At 43.4% G+C, this 24938-nt stretch overlaps 1 protein-coding gene across 2 annotated transcripts in view; it reads right to left on the bottom strand.

The window, feature by feature from the left end:
• Positions 1–24938, bottom strand: part of GREB1L (GREB1 like retinoic acid receptor coactivator) — a 240453-nt gene that overhangs the window by 131532 nt on the left and 83983 nt on the right. For both annotated transcript variants that reach the window (XM_068134609.2, XM_068134610.2), the window contains 8 exons: positions 20731–20853; positions 11575–11715; positions 5557–5742; positions 4890–5237; positions 4610–4738; positions 4319–4453; positions 1268–1465; positions 771–951 (listed from right to left, as the gene is read on the bottom strand). In XM_068134609.2, coding sequence (XP_067990710.2) covers positions 771–951; positions 1268–1465; positions 4319–4453; positions 4610–4738; positions 4890–5237; positions 5557–5742; positions 11575–11715; positions 20731–20853 — 1441 coding nt within the window. The remainder of the gene's footprint in view (positions 1–770; positions 952–1267; positions 1466–4318; positions 4454–4609; positions 4739–4889; positions 5238–5556; positions 5743–11574; positions 11716–20730; positions 20854–24938) is intronic.

The raw sequence follows: 24938 nt of genomic DNA, 5'->3' as shown, positions 1-24938 counted from the left end.
CTATTTCAATACAAATGGGTCACAGATCATGTGCATGCAGTTTCAGATTTTTAGGATAAGGAATTCGATTAAAACATTTTTGGCTGGTATATCACTTCACCTATGATGTCATCATTGTCATGCTTTTGTTCCCCATTGGGAGTACTTGACAATGTGCCAAGTTTCAAATTTTTCAATTCAGTGGTTTCCGAGAAATAATTTTTCAATTATTTGCGTTTAATCCAAGTGGCTGCCATACCACGTGACCTATGACGTCACAATTATCATTAAAAAAACATTCTGCATGGGTGTCACTTCTACCCTGAAAGTTTCCTCTCAATCTGACATGTGGTTGCTGAGAATAACGAGGTTTAGCCCAGACGAACGGACGGACGGACGTACGGAAGGACGGACGGACAACCCGAAAACATAATGCCTCCGGCCACCTTCGGGGGTGGAGGCATAAAAAAATTTGTTTAATGCTGTGATGTCATACAATGATATAGTCTTCAGTGTGCAAGTTATACAGGAAGTGCCTTCATCCTGGTCAAATCAGTCTGCGTAAAACCATAAAACCAATCATAGTCACTCTAAAGGACAAACATTAGGATAGATTTGTAGATGTACAATGGCCTATATGGAGTTCATGCAGTCCTTCATTTCTGTATTTCAACAAACACTTCAAAACTGTTTATTCTTTCTGATAACTTGCTTAATTAAAACAAGAATGCTGGATAAGGATTAAGGTCGTCCTGCAAAGCAGTGCATATGGGCAGCTGTCAGAAACATACCTCGAAAGGTCTGAGTGAGCATGATCATGGATGAGCACAAAAAGAGTGTACGGATGTTGTCGAACACGTCGCAGGAAAGCTTCGAGGCGGGCAGGCCCATCCCCATCCAGACAGGCCACGTAGCGCTCACTTCGCGTGGATCCCGACCCTCGCTCCTCCAGACCAAGGTCAGCCAACACACCTGGTGACAGGTAAGAAAATTAGAATGGTTTGTGAAAGGGAAGTTCAATGTGTGTTTGTTTTGCAGGTGGTGTTTCAGCATAGGTGTAACTCAATTCGGGAAATTAATCAATTCTGACTATACACTTCCAATGAAGCTGTATTATCAAGTTATGATCAACACTTTTCGATTTTTGCCCACGGTGTCTGCCAGAATAACATAACTTTGGGCTGCTACCTCGATTATTGGATTAAATTTTCAAGCTGTCAACAATGAATATGTACCAACAAGGTGATAATATGGGGGCATCGTTAAAGAGGTGGACCAAAGCTCTTACCAGAAAGGCGCAACCGACGTAACGTCTGTTGTAGCAACACCTCGGAGGGTGGCACCAGCACCAGAAAGTCAACACGACCAAAACGGCCGAGGTCTAGGTTCTGAGATCCGGAGTCGGCGACGGCGCACACCTGAGACAAAAGCTTGCGCGCTGCAGCTAACTGAGCAGGAAAGAGGTGGAATTCTTCTGCAGAAATGGCTGTGCAATGGAGACAGAATTGAGATCAGGTGCTGTATCAATGGTAAACCTGACATCACAATCATTGCTGATATCAGAATGATTACCTCCGCCACTGAAGGTGGATGGAGGTTCGTTTTCACCCCTGTTTGTATGTCAGTCTGTCTGTTTGTCTGTCTGTTAGCAGGATATCTCAAACAGTTATGGACGGATTCAGAAGAAACTTGGTAGACAAGTTGGGTGTTTAACAAGGACGAATTAATTCGATTTTAGTGAATATCCAGATGCAGATTCAGCCTATCGGTGGCATACAATACGTGTTCAGCATGACGGAGAAAGCGCTCTACCGGGTGCCATTCTGGTTTTATTTTGTCGTGGGATAACAGCTTCAAAGGGTGTTCAAATGGTTCTGCGAAAAGTATGGTAAAATAGTCCATGTTCAAAAGGTTCTGCAAAAAACATCGTAAAAATAGTCCGTGTTCAATAGGTTCTGCGAAAAGTATGGTAAAGTAGTCCATGCTCAAAAGGTTCTGAAAAAAACATAGTAAAAGTCGTACGTGTTCAAAGGGTTTTGTGAAAAAAATATAGTAAAAGTAGTCCGTGTGCAAAGGGTTCTGTGAAAAAACATAATAAAAGTAGTCCGTGTTCAAAGGGTTCGGTGAAAAAACATAATAAAAGTAGTCCATGTTCAAAGGGTTCTGTGAAAAAATATAGTAAAAGTAGTCCATGTTCAAAGGGTTCTGTGAAAAAAACATAGTAAAAGTAGTCCGTGTGCAAAGGTTTCTGTGAAAAAACATAATAAAAGTAGTCCGTGTTCAAAGGGTTCTGTGAAAAAATATAGTAAAATTAGTCCGTGTTCAAAGGGTTCTGTGAAAAAACATAGTAAAAGTAGTCCGTGTTCAAAGGGTTCTGTGAAAAAACATAGTAAAAGTAGTCCGTGTTCAAAGGGTTCTGTGAAAAAACATAGTAAAAGTAGTCCGTGTTCAAAGGGTTCTGTGAAAAAACATAATAAAAGTAGTCCATGTTCAAAGGTTTCTGTGAAAAAACATAGTAAAATTAGTCCGTGTTCAAAGGGTTCTGTGAAAAAACATAGTAAAAGTAGTCCGTGTTCAAAGGGTTCTGTGAAAAAATATAGTAAAAGTTGTCGATGTTAAAAGTGTTCTGCGAAAAAACATAGTAAAAGTAGTCCATGTTCAAAGGGTTCTGTGAAAAAATGTAGTAAAAATTGTCGAAGTTAAAAGTGTTCTGTGAAAAAACATAATAAAGGTAGTTCGTGTTCAAAAGGTTCTGTGAAAAGTATAGTAAACGTAGTCCGTGTTCAAAGGGTTCTGTGAAAAGACATAATAAAAGTAGTCCGTGTTCAAAGGGTTCTGTGAAAAAACATAATAAAAGTAGTCCATGTTCAAAGGGTTCTGTGAAAAGTATAGTAAACGTAGTCCGTGTTCAAAAATTCTGTGAAAAGTATAGTAAAAGTAGTCCGAGAAATGTCTTGCCTTTTTAGTTTTTCAATTCGTAAGTACATCCATTTATTCATCATCATTGGTATACAGCATGTGTCTGCGCTTGGAGGGATTCAACATGGCCACTGATGCAGTGCCCCCTAAAGGTTAGAGCAAAATTTTGGCCAGGCCAGGTGCCGGCCATAGCTCACCTCCACTTTGTGAATGAGACCAGGGATATTCAGCATTCACTTACTAATGCTAGCAGACGGAGCGCCCAGTTGAACATCCATTTGAGGGATGGTGCACACATTGACGCCTTGCCCTGCTTACGAAACACAATACGAGGATGACAGATTATAGCTGGGCCAAGATTTGAATCCAGCATAGACAGCTGAGGGGTGAGTGTGCACACTTCTACGCTATCAATCCAGCTCATACATTTAGTCTTTAGTAAACAAATATGCCACGTTATACTCTACTTTGTATGTCTTGGATATCGCGGGTATTTCAAATGTATAACTTTGTCAATGCCACATGCAGGCTTAAGGAAAGATGTTGAATGATTATTTTAGCTTTTTTAAGGCAAATAAAATAGTCTCATTGAAGTCTTAGTTCAGATTTATGGTAGTAATGATTTAATTAATTAATTAATTAATTAATTATAATAATTTTATTTATTTATTTAATTTGTTGTAGCATTAAATTTTAGGTAGAAGGTTGTTGACAGCAACCGCACAGGGTGGTACTACCGTTCAGACTTAAGAGCGTTAACATGGTGCCCGGAAACATCTTACGCTCTCCGTGTCGGGATTGCTGGTCTTACTTTCTGTCTCGCTCAAACTATAGCTACCAGGCTAGCTTCAATCTCTCTTTATTACAAAGAAACATCACACACTCTTCCTCTCTTTTATTTAAGGCCTGGCCTCGATGAGGACTATATAGTCCGTGACTGGAGCCTTCAACATAGAAAAGGTGCTTAACGGGATCAATGTTACATTCAGCGTGACATGTCAAGTGCGGAATATGGCAAACCATGGCGCCATTTTGTTTGATCACGTGAAGGGGATTCCAGTTTAGTGCTCCCTTTTATTAGTCCCATTAGTCATCGCAAGTGACCTAAAGGTATTATTAATCAATTAGGAAACATGGACTGGCAAAGAAAAATGAAAAGCAGATGAGGTGAGACCTCTTCTTGAAAATCATCAGTGAGCCACCTGGATTTTTTAGATGGCAACCGGCGAATTATGCGACTTCAAGTCAAAATCCTGAATACTTCTTGAATCCTTCAGATGGTACAGTGCATTTACCACGAGGCCACCATACCCAACACTAGCTATTAGTGTTTCGTACAATAATATTTTGGCATTATCTTCTCGGTCTCTATGTGTCATTATATAAAGTATGTTTCGAGGCTATTCACTGATGGCCATACCTGGGCTACCCACGGGAAGCAGAGCAGCCGCCTCTTCTTCTCGAATCCACCTGGCCGTCCGTTCAGGGAAAGGACTCAGCACGAAGCCGTTGCGTTCTTGCCGACAGCGATCTAACAATGCGTCCAAATCGACATCTGTCCAAGGAGTCAACAAGACCATAGCACAAGAGCTCATTTAGCCATTAACTTCTCGACATACCACAAAGTTATCCATCTAGATGTATGACTGGTCACCTGACATTTGGTAGATATATTGAAATTGCATGGTATTTGTTGTTGTTGTTTTTTTACCAGGTAGTGCAGATTGAAAGTAAGCGGTGAGAACTCCGGCCTTCCCAGTAATGAGTTCATAGCCAATCTCTTTCATACTGTCAGCCGTCGTAAGCATACCCTCGGATAGAGCTCGAGCCTGCAGAGGCCCTGAAAAACAAACACAAAAGATTCCTTTTTTAGTGCTTAATCTTAACCAAACATTCATCGTTTTTTCTGCTCATGTTATCATAATTGTGGTGATTGTGGATTTGATGCAGAATGAATAACTCGTCTTGCTGATGAAGGCTAGTGTTCCCACCTGTAACGAGTACGCAGAATTCACTGCCACGGCTGCATGACGCACAGATGACGACGACATATCGTGGTGGTGGTGCCTCGCCAGCAACTTGCCCACGTGCCAACGTTTGTAACGTCTCCGCGAGCCCTTCGCCCAGTGAACAAGGAGTCACTAGAACCCGCAGTGCCCCCCCTGCAGGGCAAGCAGCCAAGCGGGCTAACCAGGGAAGTTGTGACGGAGCCACCGCGGCAAGTTGAGATAGGAACGGTGGTGGCGCTCCTGTGCTATCACTGGTCGAGCTCGATGCGAGTCGATGAAGCTGCAGAAGTGCCTGGTCGAGCTCCTCACGCATTGGAGCACGATCAGGTGCTGCAGGTGGGAAGGATATACATCGAGAGAACGATTCAGGCAAAATACGTATGGAATTTCATGACGTTGCAATGGCAAGCACTTCCCTACAAGTCATTTATGAATAGGTAACCCACCTTGGGGCCACAATACATGGTTTCCGGTATCGTTTGTTTACCGGTAATCCCAGGCATTTGATCTCAAATTATACTGTAGCTGGGGCCTTCCTCATCAGTCATCTCAAGTTTACCTTTCAATTAAATGTATGTCATATGGGATTCGTTTGCAAGCAAATCCATTCATCTGAATATCTTGATTGTGTGGATAACTGAAGCCTTACCGAGTTGAGCCAGGTAATGGACCGTAAGCAGCATTAGGGTTTCCAGTGAAGGTGACGCACCAGGTGTGAGGCCCAACTGGTCGAGAACTTTGCTTGAATACTGTGGTGCTGAAAAGCAGCTCATGAGGACTGGGCTTACCACGATGTCGCCCACGTTCCCATAAAGGTAAGGTAAAGTGCCATGGCCTGCCACATAGTAAGAGGGCCAGGGTCAGAAAACTTTTCAAAACTTTCTAAAGCTGTGATAAGTTTGGTCAGGATTTTCATGCTTTGGATAAAAGTAGTTCACATGTGAAAGGGTACACACGTACACACACACACACACACACACACACACACACACACACACACACACACACACACACACACACACACACACACACACACACACACACACACACTGCATATAAATCTTGAAATTTAAAATCCAACTTTGAACCATTACATACCAAAGGCAATGCAAGTTTCAAGTTTAAAAAAGACAACATTCACGAACACTTAAAAGAGGCATAGGAGCTAGGTCTCTTCCTTCAACAACACAACAAAAATATTTTGGGTCACAAAATCCATTAGGCCTATTAATACACATTTTCAAAATATCTAGAATCAACTCTCAATCTACGACCCGCTTTCGGGATAATACTTAAAGGACAGTGAAATTGACGAGTTAGGCCACGGCACACAATCACAAAGGAATATCAGAATGGAAACAACCATTGGACCACAACTATTGATGGTGTGAGTCGTCGCTTTTGATGAATCTCTTCCCTTTGTTGGCATGCTAACTCAGCACTGTGCATTGTGCGATGGCTGTAGAGGTAACTAGAGCAATGCGACTGTGTCACCAATATGCCTCCGCATAGTCTCACAACAGGTAGATGCCCTCGTTCTCTGTCCTAAAACTAAACAAGTTTGATTTAAATCCCTTCAGTTGTTTTCTCGTATCACATTTTCACCAGCCATGACAGGTTTCACATCGACCGGCGAAGCGGTTTCAGAGAAGGGATTTTTTAAAATATTGGCTTTCAAACTAAAATGGCTGCCATATGACGTGACATATGACCTTAAAATTGTACACTCTGCATATGTATGGGTAGGGGATCACGTTTGTGAAGTTTCGTGTTGATCGAATAAGGTTCGTTTTCTATCCAAGATTGCTGCCAAACCACATGACGTACAACATCATCATTTTCAAACTATATGCAACAGTGTTGTCAGATGATATTTGTAAAATTTTGCATCGATAGGCTAAGCGGTTTCAGAGATATAATTATTTCATGTTTTCCTTCAATCCAATATGGCTGCCACACCATGTGGCCAATCATGTTTTCGTGATCATCTTTTAATCGCCATGCCTGGTCAATGACACGTAAAGTTTCGAGTCAATCATTTTGGCGGTTTGGAAGATGTTTTTTGAAGGTATTCGGTTAAATCCAATATGGCTGCCAAACCATGTGACATATGATATCATAAGTTTAATATTTCAATATAAATGGGTCATAGATCATGTGCATGCAATTTCAGATTTTTAGGATAAGGAATTCGATTAAAACATTTTTGGCTGGTATACCACTTCACCTATGATGTCATCATTATCATGCTTTTGTTCCCCATTGGGAGTATGAATTGGGAGTTGTCATGAATGGAGTTGAATGGAGTTGAATGAATTGGAGTGGAGTTGAGTTGAATGAATGAATGAATGGAGTTGAATGAATTGGGAGTTGTCGTTGGAGGTATTGACTTCTATAGGGTTGGTTTTCTAAGGCTTATAGCAAAATATTAACTTATATCAAATAAGTCTTTTAAGGTGAAAGCGCGATGACGTCACCATGTCACGCGGCACGAATGCGCGCCTGTGTCGTTGGAGGTATTGACTTCTATCGGGTTGGTTTTCTAAGGCTTATATCAAAATATTCACTTATATCAAATAAGTCTTTTAAGGTGAAAGCGCGATGACGGCACGCGGCCTTGCCTAGATGTAGGCCGCACCTCATTTTGTCGAATAAAGTGGTATTCGGGTGGTTCCGGTATTTGGGACCGCAGGGACGGAAAGTGCAGGTACGGGGTGCCAGGCACTCCCCAGCCGGCCCGCTCTGAATGTTCGGATCGGGGCACCGGGATTCATTCCGGTCGCCCGGTCGGCCCGGAGGTGGGGGTGCGGGGCCTGTCACGGAACGTCAAAACAAACGGCCTGCCGGGGCCGCCCAAAAGTCGGGCGTGAGGGGCGCGTCCACTAATGGAACGCCTCTCGCTTCCAAGATCGAGGGCCACGTGGTCAGGAGAACCTCGTCCCTTCTGGTTGCCTTGCCGTCCCACCGTGAGCGCTGGTCAGGGTGTACTTCAAGCTAAGCTTAAGTGTTAAGTGTTAAGTTCCTCCTTGCCCTCGCAAGGGAAAGGCTAGGGTCAAGCTCTCCCAAATTTCCAAACACTAGAAATTGGACGTCTCAAATTAATTAATTTGTTAATACATCTCAGTCGCCCGCGACCTCTCCAGCGCGGGCGTCGAACCAGTTCATTTCCGGTGCGACCGGGCCGAGTATCGGCCCGGCCGTGGCCGAAGCCGTTGATTCCGCCGTAGCACGCTAACGCGTAGGCTCGCGCGTCCCTGGTCCGCCAGGGCTCCGCGGGTGTCCTACCGTGCCTGGCGCCGTTATTCTCTCAAACTTCCGGGAGTAGGTGCCGGTGCCCGGGGACGGATTTCGCTGTCTAAACATGGTAGCGCTAGGCCAGTGGGACCGCCGGGACCCACGTGCACTCACACGTTGTTATGCGCGTGGGCGGCAGTATCAGACCGGGGCGCCCAAACGCGCCTCGCGCCCAAACGCTCCCCGGCCAAAGTTCATCCTGATGCGCCCACATTGTGCGGACAAACCCCACCAAGTCGAGGGCCACGTGGTCAGGAGAACCTCGTCCCTTCTGGTCACACTTTGCCTATCGGCCGGCCTCGAAGACCGAAATTGTGACTATGTCACCCTATGGCACGCTAACGCGTAGGCTCGCGCGTCCCCGGTCCGCCGGGGCTCCGCGGGTGTCCTACCGTGCCCGGCACTGCTGATCTCTCAAACTTCCGGGAGTAGGTGCCGGTGCCCGGGGACGGAGTTCGCTGTCTAAACATGGTAGCGCTAGGCCAGTGGGACCGCCGGGACCCACGTGCACTCACAAGTTGTTATGCGCGTGGGCGGCAGTTAGCGTTAGGGAAAGGCTAGGGTCAAGCTCTCCCAAATTTCCAAAGACTAGAAATCGGACGTCTCAAATTAATTAATTATTTGTTAATACATCTCAGTCGCCCGCGACCTCTCTAGCGTGGGCGTCGAACCAGTTCATTTCCGGGCGACCGGGCCGAGTATCGGCCCGGCCGTGGCCGAAGCCGTTGATTCCGCCGTAGCACGCTAACGCGTAGGCTCGCGCGTCCCCGGTCCGCCGGGGCTCCGCGGGTGTCCTACCGTGCCCGGCACTGCTGATCTCTCAAACTTCCGGGAGTAGGTGCCGGTGCCCGGGGACGGAGTTCGCTGTCTAAACATGGTAGCGCTAGGCCAGTGGGACCGCCGGGACCCACGTGCACTCACACGTTGTTATGCGCGTGGGCGGCAGTATCACACCGGGGCGCCCAAACACTCCCCGGCTAAAGTTCATCCTGAAAGCGCCCACATTGTGCGGACAAACCAAGTCAAGGGCCACGTGGTCAGGAGAACCTCGTCCCTTCCGGTCACACTGTGCCTATCGGCCGGCCTCGAAGACCGAAATTGTGACGGTGTCACCCTCCCATCACCCTCCCATCACCCTGCCCCATCACCCTGCCCCATCACCCTGCCCCATCACCCTCCCCCATCACCCTGCCATCACCCTGCCATCACCCTGCCATCACCCTCCCATCACCCTCCCATCACCCTGCCATCACCCTGCCATCACCCTCCCATCACCCTCCCATCACCCTCCCATCACCCTGCCATCACCCTCCCATTACCCTGCCATAATCCTCCCATCACCCTGTCGTTGGAGGTATTGACTTATATAGGGTTGCTTTTCTAAGGCTGTAGGCCGCACCTCATTTTGTCGAATAAAGTGGTATTCGGGTGGTTCCGGTATTTGGGACCGCAGGGACGGAAAGTGCAGGTACGGGGTGCTTGGCACTCCCCAGCCGGCCCGCTCTGAAGGTTCGGATCGGGACACCGGGATTCATTCCGGTCGCCCGGTCGGCCCGGAGGTGGAGGTGCGGGGCCTGTCACGGAACGTCAAAACAAACGGCCTGCCGGGGCCGCCCAAAAGTCGGGCGTGAGGGGCGCGTCCACTAATGGAACGCCTCTCGCTTCCCAGATCGAGGGCCACGTGGTCAGGAGAACCTCGTCCCTTCTGGTTGCCCTGCCGTCCCGCCGTGGGCGCTGGCAGGGTGTACTTCAAACTAGGCTTAAGTGTCAAGTGTTAAGTTCCTCCTTGCCCTCGCAAGGGAAAGGCTAGGGTCAAGCTCTTCCAAATTTCCAAACACTAGAAATCGGACGTCTCAAATTAATTAACTAATTTGTTAATACATCTCAGTCGCCCGCGACCTCTCTAGCGCAGGCGTCGAACCAGTTCATTTCCGGGCGACCGGGCCGAGTATCGGCTCGGCCGAAGCCGGCTCGGCCTCGCTTCGCCGTTTCTTCAACCTCGGTTACCTGTGCGAGGGTGAGTCTGAGTGAGTATATCAAGACAAGAACAAGAACTAGGAGGTATGTACGGTGCGAGTCATATAATATATCGTTTCGTTATCGTCGATGAGGAATTTGGGGTCGGGATGCGTGGTCGGCCTGGGTGACTTGGTCTTGACTAGATGCTAGGCCGCACCTCATTTTGTCCAATAAAGTGGTTTTAAAATATTTTTTGATGGTTCTTATGCTTATCATTAGATGCATAATGTTCGTTGTCGTTAGAGGTATTGACTTCTATAGGGTTGGTTTTCTAAGGCTTATATCAAAATATTAACTTATATCAAATAAGTCTTTTAAGGTGAAAGCCCGATGACGTCACCACGTCACGCGGCACGAATGCGCGCCTGTGTCATTGGAGGTATTGACTTCTATAGGGTTGGTTTTCTAAGGCTTATATCAAAATATTAACTTATATCAAATAAGTCTTTTAAAGTGAAAGCGCGATGACGTCACGCGGCACGAATGCGCACCTGTGTCGTTGGAGGTATTGACTTCTATAGGGTTGGTTTTCTAAGGCTTATAGCAAAATATTAACTTATATCAAATAAGTCTTTTAAGGTGAAAGCACGATGACGTCACCACGTCACGCGGCACGAATGCGCGCCTGTGTCGTTGGAGGTATTGACTTCTATAGGGTTGGTTTTCTAAGGCTTATATCAAAATATTAACTTATATCAAATAAGTCTTTTAAAGTGAAAGCGCGATGACGTCACGCGGCACGAATGCGCGCCTGTGTCATTGGAGGTATTGACTTATATAGGGTTGGTTTTCTAAGGCTTATATCAAAATATTAACTTATATCAAATAAGTCTTTTAAGGTGAAAGCGCGATGACGGCACGCGGCCTTGCCTAGATGTAGGCCGCACCTCATTTTGTCGAATAAAGTGGTATTCGGGTGGTTCCGGTATTTGGGACCGCAGGGACGGAAAGTGCAGTTTTATGTGCCTGTTTGTTTTTTTGTGATTAATGTTAGCTCTTATACGAGCCTCGACCTTGTATACAAAAAAAAAGTAAAAAAAAAAGTCAAATGCATTGAAGAAATTAGAGTTCATAGAAACAAGAACATGCGCGGGGTGTCCAAGCAGCAAAATTGGTTGGTCTTGATGATGTAAAATGCTGTAATAATGTTGCGGTTTTGGAAGACCCTGGGGAGTTGCATCCAACACATAAACATACGCACACGTCACAGCAAAAGGTGTATCACATGTAGTCGTACCACAACAAAAAGGAAGCTATTTTATAAAATCAACCATACAAAACCGTTTTCAGGGTTACTTGAGCTCAATGAGTTAGGCCTGAGTGATTTTTCGAGCTGAGACCTGAGAGACCTCACCGATGAGAATGACGGGGCGGGTCCTGCAGTTGTCAGTGAGTCGGTCGGGGATGACTACACTTTCACCTGGAGGGATTGTGAGCGTTGATGGCAAGGGTGCTGGCACGGCAGGGTGCAGTGCTGGTACAGCCATGACTCCTTCTGGACGTACAACAGAGAGGAAGAAGATGAATAATAATGCAGCAGCTCACTCACATTTCTGATTTACCATTGCATACCCTCACTTTTTCTGACTAGACATTAGCCCCTGCTATTTGCTGTAATCCGCGGAAGTGGATCCATTTACATCAGACACTGCTGGACGCAATTTTTAGTGGGCCGTATAGTTATGAGCACGTATGGGTCATTGCGGATGTCCTTTACTAAAATCTCTAAAGGTATTTCCAATGGGATCTTATGAAACTGCATGAGAATTCCAAGATAAATGTTTCGGAGAATTTTGTTAGGATGACGCTAGATCGCTAACAGACTTGATCAATACCAAGTCTCCACAAACCGTAGATGGCTGTTGCAATTATTTCAGCTACAGAACGAAAATAAATGCTCTGAATTAACTTTACTTACCAGCTGAACAAAGGGTAACTATCTCAAGTTCATAGGCGAGATATATCATGTGACATTCACGAAAAAAAATTGGTTTAAATTTGGCTCTGTGATCTGGGAGAACCTGCTAAAACTCAGGCCTAAGGGACACATCTGTTCTCGTCCATGCTGCTCCGGTTGAGCCAGTCTGTGCAGGTTTTAATGATTAAGGAGATATTGACCATCATTGACAGATTTGACAACCCTGGTGTTGGGCTAGCGGCTAGGGTGCCGGCTTAGGATCCTAGGATCCTGGGTTCGAATCCCGGTCGATCGCTGAATTAACGCTAGGGGGGTTGACTCAGCCTGTCATCCTTCCGAGGTCGGCAAATTGAGTACCAGTTCACTGGTAATTCCCTGTTTGTCGTTAAAGGCGGCAAAAAGGGTTGGCGTCAGGAAGGGCATCCGGCCGTAAAACATTGCTTCAAAAAGGGGACCAAAAAAACCTACAACAACCACGGTTCCCGAAAAAGGCCAACCCCCGCTTTCGCGGGGAAAAATGGCCTCTAAAGGTGGTTTTATTGACAGAGTAATTTGTAATGAGACCGACATTTAATGCTCGAGGGAATGCTAACGTGTTAACAAGCACACTACCTGTACAGCCTTTTCTTAAATGAACATTCATGGATTCAATATCTAGATTGACAACATTGGGGACGGATGTGATTTCCTTTCCTTAAATTTTATTGATATAACAGGTTCACAGTAGAAACAAGCTATTGCGGCATATGAGTGGATAAAATGTTGGTGATCTTGAAAGAGTCATCTTCTAATTATTACATATTCAAATATTAAGAAATTAAAACCTGCCGTCGCCCCGTTCCCCAATGCCGCCACCAATACCGTAAACACACACCTAAAATTTATATTATACATCCTAAACATACAAATTATATATATTGTAACTTTGTGTCCACAATTTAAATCTCCACTCCCAGAGCTGCAGTCTCTGCAATTATTAAAGCTTTTAAACACCCAACAGCTCCTGAAATTGCAGGTACTAATCTACAGTATGTGGGGCCCTGTCAAGTTACATTTTAAACTGTTGTTGTTGGTGTTGTTATTATTATACAAGAGCAGATACTTTTAGGATAGTGATGTGGAAAACAAATGCATGAGACGTTTTTACTGTACAGTATGTTTACCTTTTTAATTTACTCACCTAATTCCTTCCAGGTGGCCTGGACGTTGTTGCAATGTTACATTCAAGCAGAATTGATAAACAGGGAGATTCTAACAACTTCACCAAACAATCTGGCTGAAACCTCCACAGTTTACTGATTAGTTTACTTATTTACGCCAATTTTTTTTAAATCTTCCAACTCCATATCGAGGCCAGGCCTTAAATAAAATAACTGCATGAAGAGAAATAAAAGAGAGAATGTAAAGGTAAGGAGTGAAAATGAGTAAGAAAAGTGTTTGATGAAAAGTGTATGTTGAAAAGTGTATGATGAAAAGTGTATGTTGAAAAGTGTATGTTGAAAAGTGTATGTTGAAAAGTGTATGTTGAAAAGTGTATGATTAAAAGTGTATGATGAAAAGTGTATGTTGAAAAGTGTATGTTGAAAAGTGTATGTTGAAAAGTGTATGATGAAAAGTGTATGTTGAAAAGTGTATGATGAAAAGTGTATGTTGAAAAGTGAAAAGAAAGTAAGTTCAGCAATCCTGACACGGAGTGTGTAAGATGGTTCCAGGAACCACTTTAACGCTTCTAAGTCCGAACAGTAGTACCACCCTGGGCGGTTGCTATCTACAACCTACTATTTAAAAAACCAGTCCAACAGGATGGATGTTTTTAGGAGACACAATCTCCTTACTGGATGGCTGTTGGCTCGCAAAGGGAGCTCATCCGCCCTTTAACAGGTATTGTTTTTAGTCCTGCAGTGTGTCACAGTCACCCTCCCCACTGGCAAGCCAGTGAAGGTAGTCGGTTTAGCCACTGACTACCTGATCATGCTGCGGCAGGTAGCACTGGATTACATGTTACCAGTGGATTAAATAATTTTCATTCATTTCGTTCGTGAAAAGGTACTCGATCAAAACTATAGCTCTGGGTGCCACCACCGCACATCCAACACACACACACACACACACACACACACACATACACACACACACACATACACACACACACCAGGAACAAAACACAAACATCTGAGGTCGCTTGTTGAACACCTATTTATGCATCTGGTTGTACAGAGGAGTTTACGTCATGTTATTACGCTTTCCAAATCATACTAAAATACGCAATTTGGTGTCTGTCTGTCTGTGTCACTGTGATGCATTCAGTCGTTACTTATCCAAACTTGACAGGAGGACTAAAGGTCACACGATGAAGGTGGTAGCGACTTCATTTGCCTCCTTCCCCAAGGGAGTTTGCTGTCTTGGGCAAAATTCCTGTTAAGGTGTATAAAGAACTCATCAAGTTATTGGCCTTTTTCCAAGGCCACTTCTAATAATAAAAGTAATAACAACACTATTGATAATTATCAATAGTGTTGTTATTACTTTTATTATTAGAAGCGGCCTTGGAAAAACGCCAATAACTTGATAAGTTCTTTATATTATAATATTATAATAGCAGTAGTAGGAGAATGGGGGTACTAAAACATACCTAATTTTACATGTAAGTGAATGGGGAAAGTGCATTGGAACTTATGGACCACCCACCAAAAAACCCCAAAACATCCGTCTGTTTCTCCCTTTCCCATCTAAGCCATTAAGAAAGGTTAAATCCTCAATACACCCCCATATTTTCTTTGACCTCGTATAGAGAGCCAACAAATAATTGTTTATGTTCTATTTTATGGAATAACTTAATTTTCTTATTGAACTCATCACCATCGAGAATATTGATAAAGAGTATGTTTAAACTTGGTTCTTGGTTTAAGTATCTTTGTTGGGCAGAGCTGAAATGATACACCTCTCTTAATGCTCTTGTCTGATTTCCTCCTGAGCCACATATTTTTTCCTAAGCCCTGCCCACTTTTTCCTAAACCCCACCCACATTCCCTAAGCCATGCCCACTTTCCCTAAGCCCTGTCCACGTTTTCCTAACCCCCGCCCACTTTTATAAACCCCACCGCTTGCCCAGGCTTGCCCAGAGAATGTCTCAGGGAATTTCCAAAGGAAACCACACCAACCATTCTTATATAAAGGGTTGAACAACAGGCTAAATTTAAACAATTTGTTACTTTATCGAGAATGGACTACTGTGCTGAGCTTGAGTGGGTTGACTTTGGAGTTCCTTGGAGTCCTACTACATGTGTGGAACTAAACCTTCAAATTAATCAACTGGATTCAAACCTCTTATCAATGGAAGTAAGAGCTTCTTTTAATATTTACAGAGTTTGATTTATACATATAATAATCTTGTATGAAATTAATACATTGTTATTTTCTCTCACAGGAAATTGTATCTGAGATACAAAATGAAAATACTGCTTTTACCACAACTTTGGGTGAAATTATTGATTTGTTTGAAGACCTTTTGAACAACCATGACCCACAGAACGAGTTCTACCTTGATGACCCAGCCAAAGAGTTATACCTTGGAGATCCACAAAATCCTGAAAAAGAGTTCTACCATGATGATACTTATTGTGAGTTATCAAAACAAAACCCACTGAACAAGTTCTTCCTTGATGAACCAGAATACAAGTTATACATTGGAGACCCATAAATTTCTGAAAATTGGGAAACGAGAGTTTTCCTTGATGATCTACAGTTATATTATGTGAGACTTATCACGGAAACCCTAAAAAATTGGGAAATGGGAGCTTTCCCTGATGGTCCACATATATATTACGTGAGACTTATCACAAAACCCTAAAAAATTGGGAAACGGGAGTTTTCCCTGATGGTCCACAGTTATATTATGTGAGACTTATAACGGAAACCCTAAAAAATTGGGAAACGGGAGTTTTCCCTGATGGTCCATAGTTATATTATGTGAGACTTATCACAAAAACCCCAAAAAATTGGGAAACGGGAGTTTTCCCTGATGGTCCACAGTTATACTATGTGAGACTTATCATGGAAACCCCCAATATTTCTGAAAATTGGGGTTTTACCTTGGAGACTTGGAAAGATGGTTATGTTTTTGGAGACTTGGAATGTAGGATTTGTTTTGATAACTCACAATGTGATACCTATCTTGGAGGCTCAACAGGAATGTGGTTATACCTTGGAAACTTGGAACGTTGGTTTTATTTTGGAGACTGCCTGTGTGGTCTGTCTTGGAGACTCTTCCTATCTTGGAGACTCTGCTTATGGATTACACAAATAATACTCTTTGGATCCTAAACCAATGAACAATGTTCTTTGTTTGATAGTGCTTGATGAAAGGTAAGTTCAGTTGATTGGAAATAAATTAAATTATATATATATATATATATATATATATATATATATATATATATATATGTGTGTGTGTGTGTGTGTGTGTGTGTTATTTTATTCAATATTATATAAGTAATATATTTATTTGACATATGTTTCAGCAATATCAAGAAAGTTTGAAGAAGAAAATGCTGGAAAATTCTTCCTCCCTATTTCTACTTCTTCAAACTTGAAAGCCTTGAAAGACAGAAGTAGAAGAAGAGGAAAATAAAAAATAAAAAGATTGAAATACGTATTTTAAAAAAAAGAAGATTATGTTGGGTTAGGGTTGGGTTGGGGTTGGGTTGGGGTTGGGGTTGGGATTTTGAATGTCAGGGTTAGGGTTGGTTTGGGGTTGGGTTGGGTTAGGGTTGGTTGGGTTGGGTTGGGGTTGATTATGCTCCCTGTTTTATCATTGTTATTCACTCACACACACCAACAAACAAAAGTTAAGCCTTGACTGACTATTCAGCTGAGGATTCTGAGTTTGGGGTTCACAGATCTAAGAACGTCCATCATTACACACACCAACAAACAAAAGTTAAGCCTTGACTGACTATTCAGCTGAGGATTCTGAGTTTGGGGTTCACAGATCTAAGAACGTCCATCATTATGCACACCAACAAACAAAAGTTAAGCCTTGACTGAATATTCAGTTGAGGATTCTGTGTTTGGGGTACACAGATCGAAGAATGCCCCCCATTACACACATTATATATAGTGTTGTTTATTTATTATTTTTAAAACCTTAGCAGATGCCCCCTACTATACACCCCGGACCTGGTCCTCGAGTGTCCATTGCGGTGTATTGTAGAGGATTGTGAAGCGCCAACCCATTGCTTTCAAGGGTATTAGCTGCTTACGTGTGTCTTTTGTATTTCCTGTGAATAAAATGATCCCAAGATTTCTTCTACATTTAAATCATATAATTTGTAAGTACAAGGAGCTGTATCCATTACATCAACGATTTTAAAAAGTTCATTAGTCCATCTCTTTGAAAAAAACCTTTCTCAAAATGGCTTTTCCATCTGTATATTCTTACAATATCACCAACTTTGAACTTTGGATTCCTCAAATGAATCTCCTTTTCATATTCTAATTTTGTAAATGTTTCTGATGGTTTTGATTTTGTTGACGAATGAACTGTATTATTGTAATTATCTACAATGTCCTGAATTAAATATACCCATTGTTGAGAACCGAGTTGTGTGAAGTTTTTATACAGTCTCTCTTTCAAAGTGCGATTAAAACGCTCAATTACAACTGCCTTTGCTTCATTGAAGGTGCTGTATAATGTAATACCATTATCTTTAAGAAATTTCATCAAGGTTTTGTTATAGAACTGTTCCCTCATTGGTCCATAACCTCTTCGGTTTCCTTTTGCTTTTACTAAATATTCCACTGAAAGCTAACATAAGAGTATTACCCCTTTTCTTTTTCAAAGGAACAACCCATGCAAATCTACTCCTCAAATTAATAACGGTTAAAGCATACTTGTATCCCTTATCATTATTTAGTTCAATTAAATCAGCGGACCAGATGTAATCAACCCCTTTGGAATAAACCTTTCTTCTTTTTAACTTTGTGATTATAGGTTTATGTAATTCATCAGATAAAAGTATTTGCTCCTCAGTATTGATGACATCATTAGAGCTTAATCGTTTTTTTATTAACCAAGTCCAAATCTCAATTTAGCACTTATCAATTTTTTCACAATAAACCGATCGACTTTCTCTCTCAACGTTGGATTTCGTATCAAAGACAAATTATACAACATTTCTCTGTCGGCTTCATGTTTTTCATCCAACATAGTGCTATTCCCCTAATCAATATCGTGTTTCATACACACTTCATCAACTTTATTTAGAGGTTTAGACCAAGGTTTAGGATTGTCAGCCTCATCTAATCTTTTATCCAAGTTTGTTCCTGGACCACAGAAAGAATACCCCGGTAGGTGTAATTCCCCTGGAATTCCAGTTGTTGTAAATTTACTACCCGACAAAAACATTTGTACATCTCCCCTACTTTGATGCTTAGAAATGAATTGACACTTTTTAGAGCCACACACTAAACATATCCCCTTTTGATAAACACTATTATTTTTACTTTTAACACACAAGATATTTTTAGTATTAGTTTTCTTTTTACACTTAACACAAGAAGTCATTTATTTATTTATTTATTTTGTATACATAATCGAGGCTCGTGAAAGAGCTAACATTTATCACACAAACAAATCAAACAGACAAACAAACAAAGTATATAAAAAGGGGAGCGGTAGACAAGATGCGGAGAGAAGGGGAAGCACATAAACGCAACATTTGAGAGCAGGGACATCGGGAATGTGTGGGAGGGAGAGGGCTTGGGGGGAGGCGGCATGGGAAGGGGGGGGGGCAGTGGGAGAAGTATAAACACAAGGACACCAAGGACTTCCAGGAAAGAAGTTGGTATTTCAAAAAAGTGGATTTGGGGTGAAATTAGCGGGGGTAGAAAAGATCAAGGTTTTGGATGGGGGAAGATAAGAGATGGTGGTGAACAGCTGTTTTAAAGACCTGGAGGGAGGAGTGGGATTGAAGGGAGTGGGGGAGTTTGTTCCAGAGGCGGGAGAAAAGAGGAATGAAGGAGTGAAGGTGAGCAGAGAGTCTTGATTTTGGCAGTTTAACCATAAGAGGGTTGCAGGCAGATCTTGTGCGACCTGTAGGAATATTTGGGGGACAAAGCCCAGAGAGAGCTGGAGGAGCAAGGCCGGAGAGGAGTCGGTAGAAGACAGAAAGACCACCAACCTGCCTGCGGTGAGTAACTGAAAGGCCCTCGGAGGTAGCTTCATCATGGGAGAAAAATTCATACATTTATGAGAAAAATTCATGCAGAGTGTGAAAACCTTTTTAGTTTCCAACATATACATTTCTATCTTGATTTTTAAAACATAAAGAATCCTTAGGAATCCCTTCACTCTATCCTCCATTTATTTAGGGCAAAAATATCTACATAAAACTTTAACTAAAGTCAATGACACTCTTATGACAATGACACTTACTCACCTTTCGCCATTTGGCACTTTCTTCAACTTGACAATTGCACTTTCCCCATTCACTTACATGTAAAATTAGGTGTGTTTTAGAACCCCCATTCTCCTACTACTAATAGCATAATATAAATGTCATTACAAAACATTTTAATACTATTAATATAACCCCTCTCCCCAAGGGGTGTTTCCTCCTTGGACAAACGCTGTGCTAACGTGTATAAATAGCTTATTGTGGGGAACACTTCCGAGAGTAAACAATATTATAAACCACAAACCCGCATAATTACTTTTTTTAAACAGTCGCTACTGCTGGTTTATACGAAACTAAAAAAGAGGAAACCCAACATTCTTGAGGCATACTATGCTTATTGCGTCCATCACAGGCTAACGGACCGGAACCTATATCTACTGTAATCTATATACCCCAGAGAGGATAATAACATGACCCTTCCTGCCGCTCCCTGAGGGAAGTCACTTTTTGAGGCAGTGTTTTGATTCCCGCACCACGTTGGCCCAAAAGGCATTTAAATGCCATCCACCTATACATTAAGCCAGGTCAGGCAGGCTGATTATTAGCTGCTCCCTGAAGGCCAACCGTGAGCCAGCTGGGGTTTTGAATCCAAATCCTTAACATTGCTACCTTCAGCCAAAATGGAAACCACAACCTCTGATATGCGAATCTAGTGTCCTCAATCCTGGACTATATACTGGACTTTGTGGTTAAATCTTTCTCTTTGCTCCTCCATTTCATCACCTACATTAGTTATCTGTTACGAAGGCCTGGATCACTCAAATTGTGCATCATTTGATGTGTAATAAATCTGAAACAGCTGCTCTGTACTAGCTTTTTATTTCATCTTTTGTGACCCCCTTTGGGTAATTATTCCTGATTAAGGTGTACAGATCTCTGCTTTTCTACTAATTCCATATCTCTTTATCCATATTCTTACGTGTAATATCTGTCTCCAGGATTCCTTGGAGCAAAAATAAATCCCCGGTATAATCAGTCTGATAACAACAGGTGGTGAAAAGCACACACAGCACAACAACTACAGACGGATATTGGGCACAAGGGAGGTGGCCAGGGCCTTCATTTGACACTAATACCTCCTCCCATGCTCACTCCAATTGGCATCTATATGCCCTTCCTCTGTCCTACCCCACACCTGTCCGGTTGGACAGCTGGCCATGGGAGTGGGGGCCAAGAGCGCTGGTCCCAGCAGCTGGAGGGGAGCTCGGAGACCAGCCACGGTGCCGCTTCTTTGGTGGTCCAGATGTCGGGAGTGGGACTATGAATCAGATACAGAGATCGTGTCAAATTGACAATAAAATGTCAAAAAAAACAACAGAATCATGATGTTTCCATTTAAGATGAGAAGGCACAGATCACAGAAATTGTATAATGATGTCATTGGATGTCTCTGCGTTATTGTAACATCAAGAATGAGCTCAATGTAACCTAACTTTGTAACATTACCCACAATGCAATGGGACGTCGAGCCACATTGCACCATCATAAGCAGCAATCTGTGGAAGTGACGATGTTTAAATTGTTTAGCCCATTTATCATCATCATCATGTACCATGCCCTACGGCCTTTGCAGAGCGTCAGTGCTGCCAAAGCAGTTACCAGGCTACAGTCCTGAATGTGTCACCACTCTGACCCAGGAAGTCAGGGCAGGAATTTGGAATTTGTTCCTGGTGCCGCCAATAGCCCGCCAACTCTCCACGAAGGACACCGTGGGATCTTTAACGTCCACCAACTAATTCCGGCAGATGCCCGGTTTAACATCCATCTGAGGGACGTGAGTGTGCGTACCTCTGGGCACTCATTTCTACATCAACTATTTCCTTTTTGTTGGTGAATGAGTAAGAAAGTAAATCTTAAACTTGGTGACCGATATGGTGCCTCATTACTGTACCAATCGAGCAAAATCTCCATCTTACCTTACAAAAGTGAGCGATCACACTATTCCTTTAGCCTTCTCTGTGTCACTTTCCTTCGTTCCATAGTTTTTGTTTTTGAGAATGTGCAAATAATTTCAGAAACATAAGTATACTATGTCTGGACGATATTACAAACTTAGTTTAACATCAGCTCCATCCAGTTACCGATGGACATAAATCCCAGGTTTTACGGATTACCTTCGGTTTGACTGGGGGTGAAACATCCTCCAAGATGGGGGTGAAACATCCTCCAAGATGGGGGTGAAACATCCTCCAAGATGGGGGTGAAATATCCTCCAAGATGGGGGTGAAACATCCTCCAAGATGGGGGTGAAACATCCTTCAAGATGGGGGTGAAACATCCTCCAAGATGGGAGTGAAATATCCTCCAAGATGGGGGTGAAACATCCTCCAAGATGGGGGTGAAACATCCTCCAAGATGGGGGTGAAACATCCTCCAAGATGGGGGTGAAACATCCTCCAAGATGGGGGTGAAACATCCTTCAAGATGGGGGTGAAACATCCTCCAAGATGGGAGTGAAATATCCTCCAAGATGGGAGTGAAATATCCTCCAAGATGGGGGTGAAACATCCTCCAAGATGTCACTGCAATTCCCGAATGTGGCACATAAGTCACATCTGGAAAGCGTTCCACATCTCGACCTTGGTGTTGAGACCGGTCACACCTCTACCCTGAGATTCCAGTACTCTAGTGCAAAATAACTTGCACTAGGCACGTCTAAGGTCATACGTCGCCCACAGATTGTGATCTCCACGTAAGTGATACTTGCATCCTGTTCAACTTATTCTCCTCTCAAATTAACTGCACTGTTCGAGATGGAGTCAAAACCCCCACTGCCCACTTCTCCCCCGCCACCACATCTCCCCCTAATCTTCTTCCAAGAAGGAATTGTCCTACACAAGTGAAAATCAGCACAGATGTTGGTCCTTTTCTCTGTAGCTTCCAGCCTGTGTCACAGGGTTTCTGAATGGTGGGTGAGTTTCCTGTTGCCATTGGAAATGAAGATGTGTCACTGCATTTTTGGCTGCCTGTTCCAACATTTACCCTCTGTCAGTCTGCAAACCTGTTGTCCTTTGGCATTAGACACTTCTGTGAGCTGATACTTCTCCATAAAGAGTCGTGGTTTTGGCTCTGAAAACTTTCGAAATTAGGGGGGAAAAAACCTTTGGGTTCGACCCCTCAACCGGGACTAAAAGCATAATCTGTTCTTCACCGCACTGATGGACGGATTTCACGGCTGTGTCAAGATGTTGTGAATCGCTGTCACGCACATGGACTCCCGACACAGGAAAATCCTATCCGGTTTGAGCATGGTGAATCGCACAGACGTCAGCCCAACTGAATATCAAGTTGAGATCATGTTCAACGCAGCAAGACTTCTGACGGCGGCTGCCCGTGGAGTCCAAATTCCACTCCATCGAGGAACACCACACAAGTCGAAAAAGCTCTTGGCACTTGGGAGGTTCACTCGACACTCGTAGTTGTCAATGAAGCACTTTGAATAACACCGTGAGGGCACAAAGCCTTACTTATACTGAACAATAAGCTCCAAGAGATTGATCGGTGGACATTCATCCTCTGTGCAAACAGAGGTATTTTGCAAGTTCAAGAGGATTAATGTATAAATATTTTTGCAATATGCAATATCAACCCAACCCCAATTCGCCCCTCATTTTGAAATCCCCCGTTCGCCCACATCTACCATGCTCTCCCCTGGAAACCCGACCCGAGCCTTCCTCAGAGAGGGGGCCAAGTGCGGTGGAGGTACACAAGCACTCAGGAACACAAAGTCCCCGTTGAAGTCAACTTAGTGAGCCAAATATTGGACTTGAGCCTCGTCAATAGACAAAGCCTTGCTGATAGACAAAGTTACCTGTACAGAAGGCTCCGCAGCTTGTATAAATCGCATATTTCCTCCTCTCACCTCGTATCTTGAGCCATTCCCCCTTTGTTTTCTATTCCGTCAGCTGCTTCCACCTCGTCTTTCTATCGAGGTCACTGTTTTATTCTGCTTTTTTATAAACCAAGTGTTCCATTCATCTATTTAATGAGTCATTGGACATCTGATTCATGACGGCTTACTCCGTGGTGCAACACCCTGTCTGTGAAGCAACAAGATGACTGCAGTTGAATGCTGTTCCATCAGGAATCACGTTGAAGACGAAGTAATATGGATGTGAACATGCTACCTCTTAGCTGCGACCATTGGGCCTGCCATCCTGTTCCATCAATGGTGGGACGGAGGCATGTATTCATCAATATAGACTTTACAGGATGGACATGGAGATTTACAGGACAGGTGGGGCGAGAAGCACCTGTTAGGTGTGGTTGTCTAGTTAAACTTTTGGATGAGATCGCAATGTACTATTTATTACATGAACGAACATTAGGAAGCAATTGAGAAAACTCGGAATGTGAGATTCAAAACAAGGGTTAGGGTATCGTGAGGCAAGTTCTCAGATGGGAACACCCATCCTTTTGGACAGGCCAAATTATATATACTAGGGCATGCCCGTACTATATATATATATCTAAAATTATATCCCCCCCCTCTATTTACATGAAATGGTTTGGTCCATTCGCAAAGCCAAAGCGAACGGCTTGCGAGTACGGTGACAATCCCCCCCCTCTATTTACATGAAATGGTTTGGTCCATTCGCAAAGCCAAAGCGAACGGCTTGCGAGTACGGTGACAACCCCCCCCCCCCCCCCCTCTATTTACATGAAATGGTTTGGTCCAAAGCGAACGGCTTGCGGAGTTTGGTAAATAAATCGCCATAGCTCGGTAACTACTTCTCCGATTAATATGAAACCTTGAAAAGGCACATCCTCGGGTCCCCAGCAATATACCTGGCAAGTTTCAAGTATATCGGACCCGTGGTTGTCGAGAAACAGCGGTCACAGACAAACGACACACACACATACACACATACACACACACATACACACAGAGATTACTGGAATTATAGATAGATATAATAAAAAATAACCACCTTTAGAGGCCATTTTTCCCCGCAAAGCGGGGGTTGGCCTTTTTCGGGAACCGTGGTTGTTGTTGTTTTTTGGTCACCTTTTTGAAGCAATGTTTTACGGCCGGATGCCCTTCCTGAAGCCAACCCTTTTTGCCGCCTTTAACGACAAACAGGGAATTACCAGTGAACTGGTACTCAATTAGCCGACCTCGGAAGGATGACAGGCTGAGTCAACCCCCCTGGTCGTTAATTCAGCGATCGACCGGGATTCGAACCCAGGATCCTAGGATCCTAAGCCGGCACCCTAGCCGCTAGCCCAACACCAGGGTTTAGGCCAAATTACAACTGCAAATTGTATAGTGCAGTCACCATCAAATCTCCGATGGTCCACGTTCAGGGTGTAAATGGTTACGTGGATGCTAAAATCAAGAAG

The sequence above is a fragment of the Myxine glutinosa genome, chromosome 13 (genome assembly GCF_964187855.1).
Source record: "Myxine glutinosa chromosome 13, kmMyxGlut1.1, whole genome shotgun sequence".
NCBI classification, from domain to species: Eukaryota; Metazoa; Chordata; class Myxini; order Myxiniformes; family Myxinidae; genus Myxine; species Myxine glutinosa.
This window is presented reverse-complemented; position numbering and strand designations above follow the sequence as displayed.